General features: G+C 43.0%; 1 protein-coding gene across 1 annotated transcript in view; it reads right to left on the bottom strand.

Annotated features, from left to right (window-relative positions):
* The window catches only part of myripb (myosin VIIA and Rab interacting protein b), a 111,653-nt gene that overhangs the window by 50,257 nt on the left and 44,352 nt on the right, over window positions 1-17,044 (bottom strand). The window contains exon 2 of the mRNA XM_008295535.1: window positions 9,748-9,969. Coding sequence (XP_008293757.1) covers window positions 9,748-9,969 — 222 coding nt within the window. The remainder of the gene's footprint in view (window positions 1-9,747; window positions 9,970-17,044) is intronic.

Here is a 17,044-nt window from a genome sequence, read left to right as displayed (position 1 = left end):
CGGCAGGACTAATGCAAGAACTTCCCTTACGTCACCCTCAGATCTGACCAGGGGGGCAACAGGATGAGCATACATGGAGCTAGCCAGCACCAACCCACCATCTCCGGACCCGGGGGGGTTACAGATTTAATAACATGAGATGATTTTAAACAAATGAGATCAAACAGCACTCCTCACTCAGGTGGGAAATCATGACTAAACAAGGTGAGCGGAATGCAGTCAGCTCTGCAGTGGAGCACAGACTAAGCCTCATTTAAAGCGCTGAAAAATGGGAGAGGAGGTGCAATGAGACAGAGGCCTGGAGCGATGCACAGCCATTGATATGCAGCAGATGAGAAAGCGAGCGCAATAAGGATGTGTACATACACACCATCTGAAGTCCCTCAGAACTCCAGCAGTACAGGGAGAGTGGGATACTGACATTAGCATATCCAGCTAATTGTTATTCATTTACACTGGCTCTATTTCCCAGAACATTAAGTCCACATGTGAGACGTGTGGATTATAGTTCTCAGCATGCATGTGCTTTAGAGACTACTTGACAGCTCTGTGTGGTATTTTCAGAGAAAGCGCTTTAATATACTACAGTAACATAATCGAAATCGCTTTTTGAGTCAAACTTGTTAATGAAATAAAAATTAAACCGACCACAACCATACTTGCTGGCGGAAAGAGAACAGAAAGAGACTCTAGTGGTAAGCTATCAATAATTTCCATGACGCATTTAAAAATGTATCACCTACATAAGTTCATTATAGCTATTTTATGTTGATTCATAAAATAGTCATAAACAATGTCAAGTCTTTTAATTTACTGTGTTCATGTATTATCTATTTCATCTCCTATCAAAGTTTTGTGTGGTCCATATTTTATTTAAAGTGTCCCGCCATTTAATTTGAAGATACAAAATAGGTTCAAATTCCCTTAAAAAAGTCCATAATTATTCTGATAGCATGCCCGAGCCGGAAAAAAAAAAGAAAAAAGAGGCAATGGCCTGGTCAACCACATGAATGAATATGAGCTGTGACCGCCTCAGGCCCCATGATCGCCCTCAACCTGCTGGTGAGTTATGAAGAATGGTCAATAAAATATGCTCCTAATGCACTCTTGATCTATGGCTTCATCAAGATGCGCCGTGATTATGGGCGTGCACAGTTCAGCCGAGATATAATCCATGTCATGACACTCTCAGATGAGACACAGCTGGCAATCTCTGCATTTAGCATCCCAACACCAAGCAGGTGGATCACAGGCCTCTCTGGTGCGCTGAACACATTTCACGGGGACTTAGTGAGATTAAATATTCTTTTACTCATTCAGCTAATGTAAATGCACCTGTTTTATTTACAGTGAAAGTGGAACTGCAAAGCAAATGCCGCTGATTGAAGTCATTTTGCATTTAAATGCTCCTGTAAAAAGCCCCTTGCCAAGAATAATCCGATGTTAACAGCATATACAGAAATACTGGGATGTTGCAAAAACTAATATTTCACTTTCATTAAAGGCTTTCTTGGGTTGACAGGCGAGGAATGTGCAATGAGTATGAAAATCCTGCAGTGCCAATATCTTTTTTCATGCTACAGAGAGTTCACTGTGGCAGGAGATCAGACAGGATGATCTGCCTGAGGGAGGGATGAGGGCACAGGAGAGTGAGAGAATAAGTGAGGGGTGAAGTTAGAGGAGGGGAAGAAATATTACTATTCATGCAACAGCTATCCAGCACTTCACGCCAATTTTCTTGGAAAGATACAGAGAAAAAGAGGGACAAAAAGCAATAAGTGTTTAGTGAAAGACACCCGAACTTGATTCTTAATCAGAAAGCAGAGATCCATTCCACTGAGCTGCCAATCACGGCGCTCACATCCTGTGCTGGCGGTCCATCAGGATATGAGACACGACTGGCTGCACCGTGGGGCGTCTCCCACTCTGGAGATGGTTTTTTTTTGATAGATCACATCTGCAGAACCAGCCGTGGGAGCTAATAGTTGGGGAGGGGAGGATTCAGAGGGGCGAGGAGATTCAATATGCACATTAAAATTTCTATTTGAGAAAGTTAGTGTGCAGCGGATACTAAGCTACTTTTCTTTGTAAATGTTAGTCGATGGATTAAAAGTCGTGACCTCAAATTCCATGTTTGAAACATTAATTGACGTAAATCCCTTACGAGCAGCGCTGCACTGGTCCTGGGTCAAACAATAGCTGCAAATAAGTCCCTGAAGTCGGCTTTTAACCCTCTTGGAGGATGAAGTTTGCCTAGTTCACCACATCAAAGGCGAATTAATACAGGAATTCTTCTCTCTTTGTGGGAGGAAATATAAACTATATTGATTTTCTAGCTATTGTGAGAGGAGGACAAAACCATTTTGGCATGTTTGAGGCAGCAGGGTCTTAGTTTCAGGCCTCTGATTGGGCGACTCCCAAAGCCGCAGCTGACCTACAGTTGAGGACCGCCGTTGCTAGGAAACACAAAATCATGTGTGACTGACTGCAGCGCATCTTAAAGTCCTATAAATATTGATTAATAATTTAGATTCAATCAACTTTTAATATTTGTTTCATATTTTAGAAAAACAGTGATTTTTGTGTTAAAATTGCAAATTGTTGGCCAACAAGCTGATTTTAATGTGGAAAGTAGAAACTCGTCAACCTTGCTGGCTAACAAAAGCGCTGATTCAGAGTCGTGTTATTCCATCTTGTAATAAGGTGAATGTCTTACTGGTGTTAACTCTCTTTTATGATTCTAGTTGAGGTGAAGGACAATGACCAGAATGTGAAAACTCAGTAACAAGTGATTTTGTGACCTCAGAGCCTCCATCTGGATGTTACTTCCTAATTAAAATAACAACAAGAAGCAATGTAGTGATCCGAGGATATCAGCGTCTACCAACCCAGCCGGCAACTGAAGTAAAAAATCCTGAACTATTTTTAATGTTCACCCACACAGACACTGAACCAAATTGCCGCACCGACACTGTCAGTCACAACCGAAAAAGTACTCCCACCACTAATTCAGTGGGTGCTATCATAGCAGGAAGATAAACGAAACTTGTTTTCATCTTGTGGTTTGCCTCATTATGGTTTGACTTTACAACTTTTACAAATTAAGACGAGCTCTCTGTGATAAGATGCGCTGAGTAACTTTCTGACCTTTCTGGCACAGGTTGATGAGACCACCTATTGAAAGATTTAGACTTAAAGCAAAAAGAAAGTTTCCTTGAATGCAACACAAAAAGGATAAAGCAGCATTACTGGGTGTTACAAGCTGCCGAGTGCAAGTGTTTCAGGGTGTTACTTGCGTCTTGCCCAACTCTGTGGCAACAGTTTCTGTCTCCGATCCCACTAACCCACAATAAAAACAACAAGAGCTTTAGCTTCTGTTCTGATCCACTAGCCAACTTACTGCGTAAACCGATTTAGGAATCATGAGATTTCCAATCACCTCTGTTGCTGCAGGCTTGCTGTGTGAGCCCCGTCAGCCGCAAATTACCCCATTCACGTGGAGCGCCCCGGCACGGCAGTCGGCGTCCTCAAATCACGAAACGACGGGAATTACCCGCAGGTACACATCACAGAAACTGCAGATTGGGCTGCTTCAGTGTAGCTGGGTTCACAATTGGACCTGGAGTGGTGCTAAGATCAGAGGTGTGACTGATTCAGCCTCACCTACACACACACACATTCTTCACACACTCACGGAGGAGGCCTGTGATCTGGACCAGTGAAATCAGAGAGACATTAATGACTCAGAGCAGTATCTGCAAAATAACGCACAGCAGTATTCGCGCGGCTGACAGGAATTAGTACGCCCACAAGAGGGGAACATTCAAGGTGCTTTGTATGTACGTGTGTGCTCACATGTTTACCTGGACAGCAGTGATTTATCACCTGCTACACAACCTCATCCCCCATAGAGAAAAATGCTTTCATGGAACACATGGGGGTCACGCAATGGGGAGCACTTACAATTTCGACATACGCACACACACTCACACACAAAAACAGTCAGACATGCACAAATAGGCACTGAGCACACACGCACGCACGCACACAGACACACACACACACACACACACACACACACACGGATTGCTTCAAGGCGGAATAAACTCAGCAGTAATTAGTTTTAAAGGAAACTCTTGCACAAATTGCATTAGTAAAATTCAAGCGCGGCTTCTGATTTAGGCTATAATTCAATTAATGAGAGCAGGATACTTAAATAGAACTCAGCGAAACCTGACTCAGGACCACCAGGGCTCCTTCTGAACTTAAATCACCACTGTGTTGTGCTATTTGTGTGTGTGTGTGTGTGTGTGCAGCTTGTGAGATTCTCCACACGCCTAAATGTGAATAAAGTGCAAATCACAATCAGGAGTTATGATCGACTGCTGGCTCCTGTGTCAGCTGGATTGGACATGAGACAAGGCCGCGAAGGAGGCAGAGAAGAGGAGGAGATTGAAGGAGAGGGGGTGATTAGTGGCTCTCCTTCCTGTGCCTGCAGCTCATAGAAGCAAGGGGTTTGCAAGTTGATTCAGCTGCGCTCTTCGTTGTGATGAAAAGCTTCCTGCGAATATGCGAATTCACCCAATTTAGGGTGCTGATTTTAATAAAAAAACTCTCCATAAAACCCGACCAAGTTCGCGTGTAAGTAACCGTCCCCGCAGCACAAAATCCATTTTCATTACCACTAATACTGTCTTGTGTGATTTAAAAGTTCCACGGTGTAAATTGATAGAGCTACACAGTGATGAATGGGAGAGGAGGCTTCCATTCTTCACCTACTGAGGCTTGCAGCTTGCTGTTTTGGCTCTTTATTGGGGAAAAAAAAACAAAAAACAAGAATAAGTCCTGCAATCCACTGGCACCCCGGCTGCTAAAACCTGATCTTACAAAAACACAGAAAACAAACAGCAGGACACAAAGCAGCACAGACATGTAAATGTCTTATTAAAATCGAGGCCTCTGTGGTGCACACGCATTTCATCTACAGCCTGGTGCTCTAGGGCACACCCTCCCCGTCTAAGACTAGTCTTGCTCACCCACACTGATAAAAATACCCCCGCAAGGAGGACAGAAAAAGATCACACTGTGACTTGCTTCCTCTGCTAGCCGCAGGTGCTTGTCTGGCAGCAGCAAGAGAGTTCACTGAATTCATAGCGCTGGTGTCTTCATAAACACACCGCTATTGTTATGAGATCATTTTGAGATGAATATTCATGTGCACAAAATAAACACAGAAACAAGAAAACTGTATGTCCAAATTTGCAATTTGTATGGAGGTATAACATGGAGCCAGGGCATTGAGATACAGCCAGGTGAAAGGGTCACAGAAACTGTGCAGTCCAAAGGAAAAAGACACCAGCCTCATGGTTTGCCATATTGTGTATTAACAAGCAAATCAGCTGTACAAATCAATCTGTTTTAGCGTGCCATGAAGGGCTCTGGCTTTGTCAGCCTGTTTAAGAAAATCAATGGAAGAGTCACAGGATTGATTTTCCTTACAAGCTGAAATGATTTCAATATTAAACTTTGTGGACAAGAACGACAAAGCAGCGTGTAGCCAGAAGGAGGTTTAGGCAAGCAATAAATAACGTTTAAATGGATGAATAAAGACAGGGGGGAAAGGATGCAATATCTAATACCTATGTAATGCTGTGAAAAATAAATATTCGACAGCTGCTGATACAAACTTCTAACATTTAGTAGATGTGTGTGCTATGAAATATGGAGCACTTCCACAATAATACAATAACGGCACCTTTCTGTGGGTGATGGTCTGATCAGTGTATGTATTATCTTTTACTGAAAACAATGCTATGTGACTGACAGTCTCTATCAATCGCAAATTTGCTAAAAAATCTGAGGTGTTAATTGTCCGTATGCTTCTCCTTATTGATGAAAATAAACAGACAGACCTCCTGTTTTCACAATCAGTCTCTGAGACTGGACTGTGGGTGCTGCTGACAGTAAATGGATGTGACATGCATGAGATATCTGCAAATGTCAGCGTGCGTATTTATGAGGTTGCAACCTAGCGAGTACTTCACATGTTACTTGGACTTAAGAAGTAGGTAGGTCTATTGCAAAGAACTGAATTAAAAAATCTGTCAGCTACTGTATGTGGTTATGGCACCAGACTTGCTTCGTCTCACAAAAAATATGACACACTGTTGAAGCCACACTACGACTGCAGCAGTGTGTGTGCAAATAAGTGGATTGAGAGGCATGTGTGTGGGTCTGCGTTTGCATTTGCACGTGCATCCACAGTGAAATAATGTGCTTCCATGCATATAGTCTTAAGCTGACCTGATCACCCGGTTTAAAAAGAAATTTAATGGCAAAAATAAATGCAATTAAAATCAATTTAAATAACCGGAAAGGCTTTGTGCTTGTGTGTGAATTCAGTGTGCACGTGCTTGTGAGTAATCCGCTCCCGTTGTGTTTGTGTTCACGCACAGTAAAGTATAGGTCTGCAGCAGATGCCATAATCTCCTCACAGTCATACTTTAGATTATGAAAGTGGTAAAAGCAGTTTGTCACTTTAATTTATTGCTATTTCTGTGCACACAACGCACACACACACACCATAGGTGCACCATTCTGTGGTCTGACGACTCTACATTGTGCAGTGGCTTAAACGTAAATGTGGAAAATGGTACAGTATTGGGTAGAGAGAGGAAGGACAGGACTGAAAGAGGAAGAATTACATCACACGAGAATACAAAACCAAAAAAAACAAGAAAGGAAAAAGGCGAGGGGAAGCAGAGAAACGCTGTTCAAAGGCGGAGACAAAGTGAAAGAGGAACAAAGCAGTTTGAGAAGCATAACAAGGGGAGAATTTAATGGCATTTCCACTCTCGAATAATTGGGACAGGTCATTCCCTCCTCTGTCATTCCTTTTTTTCATCCTGCTGCCCTCCTCCTCTGTCTGTCTCTCTTGACCTTCCTTTCTCATCTCTCTTCATCTCCTTCTCTTCCCCCTTTAACATTCTGCCTGCTGCTTTGGGTGTGGAGCCAAAATGAGAAAAATTCACTTTTCAGTTTCCACCAAAAAATGCTTTGACTTCTCTGATAAAACCATAGATGTGTGGTATGCGTGTTTATGAGTGTGTGTGTGAGGATGCTGTTAATTCAACCAGACTGCAAACGGTCATGCTTGTCCCACTCGCTCAGAAGGGAAAGCTGTGTTTGCTGCATGTGTATGTATTTGTGTGTGTGTGTGCGTGTGCGTGTGTTTTACAAGGCTAGAAAGGTGTTATCACAAAGCTGCGGAATCACTGAGTCTTTTCTCCTCAGATACCATCTGCCATCAACACACAAGCATCTCTGCGGGTGCCCCCAATAAAACTGAAACATTAGAAGAATCAATGGTAATATCCACCTCAGCTAGAGCTGCTCGAAAATGTAATTAATAAACACACAATCGATGCACATGCTCTCATGTCTGTTCGCTCGGAGGCTTGTGTCTTAATAGATAGACATGCATACTTTGTTATGTGCGTCCATGTGTGAGTGGGTGACTTTAGCCTCTGAGTGCGTCGATGTGTGTGATGATTACAAATCTGCTTTCCCAAGATGGATCACACTTGTGAGCAGCATGGCCGTGCCACTGTGAATGTTGATGGACAGCCGGTGCATGTGACTGAGACCATTTGGCAGTTTGCGTCTATTGCAATTTTTTTGCATTTAGAATCAGCAGAATTCCCCTGGTAATAGTTCAAAATGGGCCACTGCTTAGCTTGTCTAGCTTTTTATTCAACTTGTGATTTTTGACTCAGCTTAGGCTTATGTTTTCCTTCATTTTACGTTTTCTCATAAAAATGCTGCAAAAGACAAGAAGATGACAAACTGAATTATTAGTATTACATCTACTGTATAATGACTCTGTTCCTGCTGCACCACAGTTACAGTCTATTTAGCGTCAGATCAATGCCTTTTCTTTGCAATCATCCACTCCAATAGGAACTAATGGCCATTTCCAAAATAATGTCTAGGGCTCCTCCGGCTTGAAGCTCAACACTTGTGCAAGCTGTAAATCACTGTTCCAAATGACATGACTCCACCCGGAGAGAGTAATTCATGCTAAAACCAGATTTAAGCCTGTTTAATGCGCTAATGAAAAGTGCTGTATTTATATGTAGCTGGTAAACGGCAATGTTGTGACATCGGGCCCATCTGTGACTCAGTCTAAACCCCTAATGAGAACATTACCAAGCCCCCGGCAGAGACGCACACAGAGAAAGAGAGACAGACAGAAAGGAGGAGAGATGATCGATGCAAACCTTGCCACCTCTTTTGACTGCCATCATCCCTTTCCCTATTCCTCCTGTTCCCTCACTCCTCCCTCCTCCCTCCTGTCTCATACAGCAGGACTGAGGGCAGCGGGTCTAACTCAATACACCGTGCGGTAAAAAATCAATGGAAGACAGAAAGAGACGGAGCTGGGGGACTGAGGAGAAGAAATAAGGCCAAGTGGAAGGGCACACTTTTGGACAGCTCGGCAATCCTGTCTACCTCAATTTACGCTAACATGCACAAACGGTCAGACAATCCAAAACGCTGTGATATTGCAAAATTACAGCAAAGGTAGCATCATATTTTGAGGGCAGAAATCACCAAACAAGGGAGCTCAGGTAGGAAAAAGACATGACAATCTGTGTAGAAACAATAGCAGATTTGCTATGAAACACACAATACATACATATTCACGCATTTTCAAATGTACAATATTCCAAACCCTCGATTTATTTTGACACAAATCCACCACAAACTGCCTCCCCATACTCCAACGTATAGTATTTCCAGCACCCCACCCTTGCTGCCCAGACATGGAGAGTTTAATATTCATCCAATGGCGAGTAGAGGGGATTCACACACAACTCCCAAGGCTTCGGACAGACATGCATGCATAAACACCCTAAACAGACACATGCACATACAGCTCATTTGCAAATACAACCAGTCGCGGTGCATTCCCCTGCCTCTTGTGCTCCTCCTGTTGTTTTCTCTTCTTCTATAAATCACAGATGTAAATTCTTTTCTTAAGAGCCCCGATTTCCAGTTTGTCAACAGGGATGTGATCAGGGGACAAGTGGTGAGAAGAGAGGCAAAATAATCCATGAAATTCCCAAAAAATCATGTCAAAATCTAAAAACTTGGGGGAAAAAAATGACATTTGCCTGATTATTTATACTCCTTGCCTTTCCATGTCTCTCAGGAGCACAAATGCCGTTTTCCTCTTTTCCTACACATATTGCTCAATTGCATTTCTCTTAATAACCCTGTGTCCTCTCCTTCCTTTGCGATTCCATCAATGTGAAAAATGCACAAAAACTAAAACAAAAACAGTTTTCTTTTCAACTAGGAAATAATACATAGTTAAATATTCAAAACAGCAGCACAGCAAACAAATAAGAAGCAGACTCAGTGACACCAATCCTTGCAGCGCTGACTCCATCAAAGTCCACCTTTCTTTCTCATTCATTCACTTTTCCCCTCTCACATCTGTCTCCCTCAGTGCCAGTGTTCCTTCAACCATCTTCCTCTCTCAATCTCCTCTTATTCCCCCCTTTAAATGCCTATTTCTTTTCTTTTCCACCCCGATTTTCCCCTCACTTCAGTGTCCTCCAATCAACCAATTCACAGGTTCTCTCATATGTCTTGTCCCCATTCACTCCTCTGCCATCACTCTAATCTCTCCCGCGTCTCTGCTGTGGGTGTGTATGTGAATGTCTGTGTGAAAACACTAACCTGCCCTTCTGGCACGCCGAACACAGCCAGGCTTTGTCCCTCTTGCTGTAGGTGCAGCAGGTCTTGCAGACGTTGTACTGGCAGTCCAGGCACTGGCGCTTGGGGTTGAGCAGGAAGGTGAAGGGCGCGCAGCAGCGGATGCAGCAGTGCTCGTTGAAGCGGTGCTGCTTGGAGAGGATGGAGCATCTGCTGCCTTCCTCCGCCAGCTCCTGCTTCATCTCGCTGAAACCGAGAGAGAGCGAGAGAGAGATAGAGAGAGGACGGGGGGGAGGGGGAGAGAGAGAGAGAGAGTGAGAGTGAGAGGATGGTGAGCGTCTGGTCGAGAGGTAGAAACGTGAAAACGGCAGAGGAGGCGATGCAGAATAATTGGAGAAGCTGTGGCAAATGAAAAATTAAAGGGGGAGTGGGGTAATAAAACAAGATGGGTGGGGAGGGCAGAAGGGGTCACGGGTTTGGTGAAAACATTTCCCTGCTCCTCCGTCTCTCCCCCCCTCCAGCTCTCTCTTTCCCTCTCTCTCTCTTTCACTCTTACACCGATTCCGTGGAATTAACGTGATGGCTGACATTTCAATTTGGGAGGACGTGTCGTGCCCTGTTTGTCCACATCAGTCAAATCACAGCCGAGGAGAGTCCGCCGTGCACGTCCACAACCTCCAGTCAAGCAGCATTGTAACTTTGTTAATTAACGTATTCCGGGGTTGAGAATAACGACAATAAATTGGCACAAATAGTACTTAAGCTGAGGGTCAATACACACAAACTAGCCTGAGAGAAAACCAGCATTAATGAAAAGCCTCCACAGTCATAGTGGAGAGCTGTTAGGGTGCCAGTCTCATTAATCTTAGCACCTCAGAGAATTGTTCAGACTCCTGGACTATTAGGAACTATTAGAGTGATTTTTTTTTATTTTTTTTAGCTCATTTAAAAAGCAAATAAAAAAAATCTACAGCCTTAGCCGACACTGACATTCCAGCAGCTGTATACAAACAAGTGCGAGCTACTTCAAATATATTCACCTGTAGTTGGCTTCACTCTAGATGCATGGTTTTGATATCTGTGGTCTAATATCAGGAAAGACAGAGACAGGATAATATCAGCTGTTAATCATGTTTTAACCAGCAAAGCAGCTTTGCTTTCTGAAGCCTCAACTGTTCACATAAATTATGCACGTGGGTTTTTTCCTGTAGGATTTGTGCTGACTGGGCAATGCACCATAGGCAGAGGCTACAATAAATTATGTAATGTTTTGCATTTATATCATAAACCTATCATCATCGGTACACAACGCATTTGTGTCGATTATACTTGAAACAATACACAGCGAGGAGGGGAGCTTAAGTAAAGCATTTATCCATGTTTACACTATCAGCCATCAGTTGTCATTAGGCGTGAATGGAAGGCAGGGAGGCAGAGATCGAGATGTTGTTGCTGGCGAGGTGTGAAAGTGAGCACGGCTCGAATGGGCAGCAAGTAAATAATTTAAGCTGCTCCTCCACACAGCCAGGTCACAGCCTACTGGGGTGGTTTTTCATTGATCCTAGGGTTGCACACATGTGCAGAATATCCCGATCAGTCACAACTTTAAAACCACTGACAGGTGAACTGAGTAACATTGATCACTCCGTTACAATGGCACCTGTCAAGGGATGGGATATGCTAGGCAGCAAATGAAGAGGTGGTTCTTGAAGTTGAAGTGTTGGAAGTAGGAAAAATGGGAAATGATAACGATTTGAGTGACTTTGTCAAGGGGCGAATTGTGATAGCTAGACAACGGGGTCAGAGTATCTCAAAAACCGTGGAATTCCCAAGTTGTCCAAGGACAGCAACTGGTGAACTACTGACAGGGTCAACAGTACCCAAGACTTACTGATTTATGTGGAAATCTAAGGTTGGCCCCGTAGGTCATATCCCGCTGAAGAGCTACCATAGCACAAATTGCTGTAAACCTTAACCGTGGCTATAAAGAGGAGTCAGACTACAGGGAGCATCACAGCTTGTTGTTACAGGTGTACAGGGCTTCAGAAGAGTATCCATACAGACCCCAGTCCACCACTTAAAGCACCAACAATGGGCAGGTGAGCATCAGAACTGGAACATGGAACAATGGAAGAAGGTGGCCTGATCTGATGAATCGCATTTTCTTTTGCATCATATGGCCTTGCAAGAGCCTGTGCATCATTCACCTGGAGAGGAGATGGATGTACGATAGTAAGAAAGCAGGCTGGTGGAGGAAGTGTGATGCTCTGGCCAATGTTCTGCTGGGAGTGGCTTGAAGAACATGACCAAGTTCAAGGTGTCGATTTGGACTTGAAATTGCCCATATCTCAGTCCCATTGAACTTGTGCAGGATTCAGGTAGGCCTCCCCTCACAACTTCCAGGATTGCTGCAAATGTCTTGTTGAATGATACCACAGGACACCTTTAAGCTCTTGTAGTCTTGCTTAGCCAGCACTTCTATAGTAAATAATTGTCTGGCTGCACCTCATTATTATTCTGCCATAGGGGAAAACACTCTGACTTGTTTGTTTTCTTTAAATCAATTACATTTGTCTTGGGCAGAGCTAAGCGAAGGATGCATCTTTGATGTTCCCTCCGAATAGTGACAAGTGGAATTGTTTATGTTAAACATTTGCATGCAAGGAGCTGAGTGTTATTAAAATGAATAATTCATTTAAATAAGCAAGCAGGGCTTCCTTACTGGACAATCCAAATCCTCTGCAAAGTTAAAAATGTCAGTGTGGTAGGGTAGGCTGGGAGGTTTTTGCTGTTGTTTCTGTAGCAAATGGATTTTTAAAACAGTAACAAGCAGATAGTGGAAGGAGAAGAAAGGGGAGAGTGAAATGAGCGGCCAATGGCAGGCTTATGAGGTGTGTCAGAAAAGTTCCAGGACTGGTGTCACAAAAGATAGATTTCAAACCAAAACTACAAACTAGGAGTTGTCCCCTTCAGATGATCAGCCAGCACATCTACAAAGAGATCCTGCAGCGTTTGCTTCATTCAGTGCGCGAGAAGAGGCAAGAGTTGTGGCAGGACAAGTCGTAGCTGCTTCACCATGACAACGCGCCTGCTCACAATGCCCTGAGCATCCAACAGTCCCTGGCTGAGAAGAACATCGCCGTGCTGGAGCAACCTCCCTACTCACCCCACCTGGCTGTGTGGGATTTTTTTACTCCTCCCTGAGCTCAAGGGGGTCATCAAGGGGACCCGTTTTGAAGATGTCGATGATGTCAAGATGGCTGTGACGACGGAACAGTGGAATATCCCAGAAGAATCCTTCCAGAAGTGCATGGCAGTGTGGCAGAGAAGGCTGGGAAAGTGCATTAGAATCCAAAGGGATTACTTGAAAGGGGAAAACTTGTAGTTTGTAGTTTGGATTTGAAATGTATCTTTTGTGACACCAGTCCTGAAACTTTTCTGACACACCTCGTATACCCACAGTGTACATCTGGTGAGTCAGACTAGATTCCTTGTGGACTCTATGCCTTAACAGATCAGAGAGGTTTATAGAGCATGCCAGACACTTGCACAATGTTGTTGTTTTTTGTTTTAATGTTGTGGTGGAACAATGTATCAAATGTTCAAAACAGAGATGAAACCAAATGTTCTTCACCACCCCAAATATGTCCTCCAACCTCACAGAAGATGAGTGATGGTATTTCCAACCCCAACCAAGCCACAAAGACGTACATGAAAAATGACATGTATATCAAAATAGTGTGCTGAATGCAGCATATTGTGAATTTCCTGTGTGTAATATGTGTGCACGTCGAGCCAGCGGGGGCATTGCAATCTCCTGCTTCCCTAAGTTATTAACGCTGCTCCTCAAGCAGATCCTCTGCTGCCTCGCTGATTGCTTTTCATATGCATCATTAGATGCAGCATATTACCAAGATGAACAAACCATTTCATATACAGTGTCGTGTGAGAGTAGGCGGGGGCGAGTGTTGAAGGGCAGTGGCATATAGATACCGGCATTAACACATGATGATTAAAAAAAGCTTTCATATATGCATTCAAGGTCACAGCTGCTGGGAGTGTTGGCTCCAGTCAAGTTAAAACATTCTAAAGGCATATTAGTGCAATATTTAAAAAGAAAAAAATACTTTTCTTGTCTTAGCTGCAGCATCTGGTACGCAGAATACATTAAGGCACCCAAAACAAAGCAGGCCAAATATATGCAGCATACATTTATATCTTGAATGAAGCAATTGCCTGGAAATCATTTCCTTCGGTCCAGATTAAGATCAGCATCCATTTTGCCTTTCTGTGTGTGCGATACAGGTTTAATGAACTGCCCGGTTAGACGACGGCTAGCTCTGGCCGTTTAATTAAATGAGCTGGCAAATGTACACATGTCCAAAGACAAGGGGAGGGTTCATCATGCCTGCCATCCCATCGCATTAACTCATACCTCTGTTAATGAGACATGAAAACCTGTGCTCATCCCAGAGCAACGACTGTAGATACGTGCGGGTCATGCAGGTGCCAGCGAGACACAATTAGCTCCAATAAGATGTAACACCAGAAGATCTTTATTAACAAAGTATCATTTTGAGTTACAGGATGTTAACGGGCCTTTACGATTAGTCTGGTAATTCTATTTAGCATTTAAAACGAGTATAATGTATCATGTGCTGGAAATCATAAGAAAAAGACAAAAAAATGCCAACTAAGGGCCACAGTAATCAAATACATGAACCTTGCAGTAAGTTTGACTTCACTGCTATTGTTCAAGGATGTTCAGGTTTTTGTTCAACATGGTCACAATAGAAATGTACTGTACAGTGTGCAGAAAAACAGAAATTCTGAACAGGGCAAGATATGAACAAGAGCTTCAGAAATGGGTATTGAATGAACTTTGTGGATTTTTTCTGTCTTTTCACACATGCAAAAGTTTCAAGCACATTATATGCTTAGAATCTTATTCAACACGCAGCAGCATCTTCCCAAATTCTCTCTGCTGCATGACAACAATGTCGACCGTAATTAACTGTCTCCACTGTCTATAGCAGATGGTACAACATCCACAGAGTCCTAATCTCAACATTAGGATAGGAGACATGGAGACAGCCTACAGGAATCCACAGCAGAACTGTGGCAAGTTCTCCGATGTGCTTGAAGAGCCAACTCGCTGAACACCTTAAATAAATAACAGTGCACTGATACCTTGGGAGAATTGTGCAGTTTTAAACTTGCAGTACTAAACTTTTCTCTCCCCCCCCTCTGGCAATGAGAGTAATAAGAAAAACACTGTCAACACATGCTAATGCGCCTTATGGTCGGTTACTTTCTGCTGTAGTTTCAGTTGCCATAGCCTACCCCCGTGTCCATTGGTCTGTTGCTTCAGTTCCACCAACCCAGTCATTGTTGGTTGACGTAAAACGAGCTGCTTCTGAGACTGTCGCACCAGAAACCACATTTCAAACTCCTGTGTGCTGATTGAGCATTGTGTGAACTCAGCACCAGCCGAGTGATTTGATTTAGGCTTTTTCTATTTCAGCCTGCTGCACTTTTGTATGATGTTAACTGACACGTAGAAACTATTATTTTTGACCGCAACCTCTATTAAGTTTGAGTGCCCAAAACTGCTGCAATGTTTAATACCTGTGTGATACATTTTGTTCCTCACAGACTCAACGTAATATTTTCTTTTGTGATAGTACTGTTCTTAGAAGTCAGTCAGAGCGTTTCCCTCCTAATACGATATGATTCATTCATTTAAAGCACCTTGCTCAAAAAGGGATTCATACATCATCTAATCATGAAGTTGAACTTATTAACATTCACCCTTTCAAGGCAAAACCACACATTTTCATTTATTCAATGAGGCCATTTCAATAAAGCTTGCTCAAAGCATGCATTGTAATTCCCGTACAGTGTAGTGACAATATTCAACTTTCGAGTTGCAGCTTGTGACTATTTACATCTTCAAATATTCTGCAAATGATTATCCATCCATCCATTATCTATACACCGCATAATCCTCACTAGAGTCGCAGGGGGGCTGGAGTCTATCCCAGCTGACTTTGGGCAAAGGCAGGGGACACCCTGGACAGGTCACCAGTCTATCACAGGGCTACACTTAGAGACAGACAACCAAGCACACTGACATTCACACCTACGGACAATTTAGAATCACCAATTAATCTCAACATGTTTTTGGACTGTGTGGGAGGAAGCCAGAGAACACGGAGAGAACCCACGCTGCACGGGGAGAACATGCAAACTCCATGAAAGATCCCGGGTGTCCTCACCAGGATGCAAACCGACGACCTTCTTGCTGCGAGGCAACAGTGCTAACCACTGATCCACCTTTCAGCACACAAATTATAATATTTTGGATTAATAAATCGATGTTTTTGAATAAAATGACATTGAAAAATTATCTTTATAGCTTTCCAAAATTTCACATCTAAACTAAACCAAATATCAAAAATAGCTTTAGATTGTGTCCATTGATTTTCTAAAGGATTCTCAGCTGTAGTCAAATTTTACCCAAGTTAAAATTGACATCATTTTGTTGCAGTCCTGGTCAGAATCACCTGCTAGTTTACTAAAGGTAGGAGCGTGCTCAGTAAGTTGACTGCTGGTATTGTGTGTCACATAAACCCATCATTTTCTCATGGCATTTAAAATGTGAATAATATAATTAATTAGTCAGTCTTTCCTTAATGTCAGCATGATTAACTGCCGTACTGTAGCTCTTGACAAATTAGAAAACAGCAAAGTTCTGCGGGTGTTGAAAGTTTAAAGATACCAAACTCTTAAAGTAACAACTATTGATTATGGAAATAAACCGCTGCAGTGTATATGTTGACGGTGCCGTGACTTGAAGAGCAGGGGAGCAGGGGGCACGCGCTGAATACTGATTGGTTTCGTAATTTAATATCAGGACAGTGTAATGAGATGCCGATTTAATGATATGCAGTGTATTCCTGACAGCCTGTCACTCCCACAAAATATTGTTTGTGGTGAAGATCTATTAACTCGGTTCTGTCTCATCTCTCTCTCATTTTCCATCAACTCTGCCCTGCTTCCCCTTTTCGCTCACTCTGCTTGTGTCTGCCAGCGATCTATTAACATAGTTATTTTCCCCTCATTTCTCCTTCTCCTTGCTGTCCATTTCGCCCTCCCTCTCACTCTCTCGGCTGACAGACAGCCAGGCTTAGGCTTAAGTCTCTGGGTGAAGTTGAATTATGTTATGGCCAGATTTGTAATCTAGATAATGGCATTTTGCAGGCTGGCCAGAAAACAAAAACAATTGCAATTTTTATAAATGACGTATCGCCCTCTCAGC

Source organism: Stegastes partitus, unplaced genomic scaffold, assembly GCF_000690725.1.
Source record: "Stegastes partitus isolate 25-593 unplaced genomic scaffold, Stegastes_partitus-1.0.2 Scaffold1056, whole genome shotgun sequence".
NCBI classification, from domain to species: domain Eukaryota; kingdom Metazoa; phylum Chordata; class Actinopteri; family Pomacentridae; genus Stegastes; species Stegastes partitus.
The sequence above is the reverse complement of the archived record's forward strand: the minus strand, read 5'-3'. Positions and strand labels throughout refer to the sequence as shown.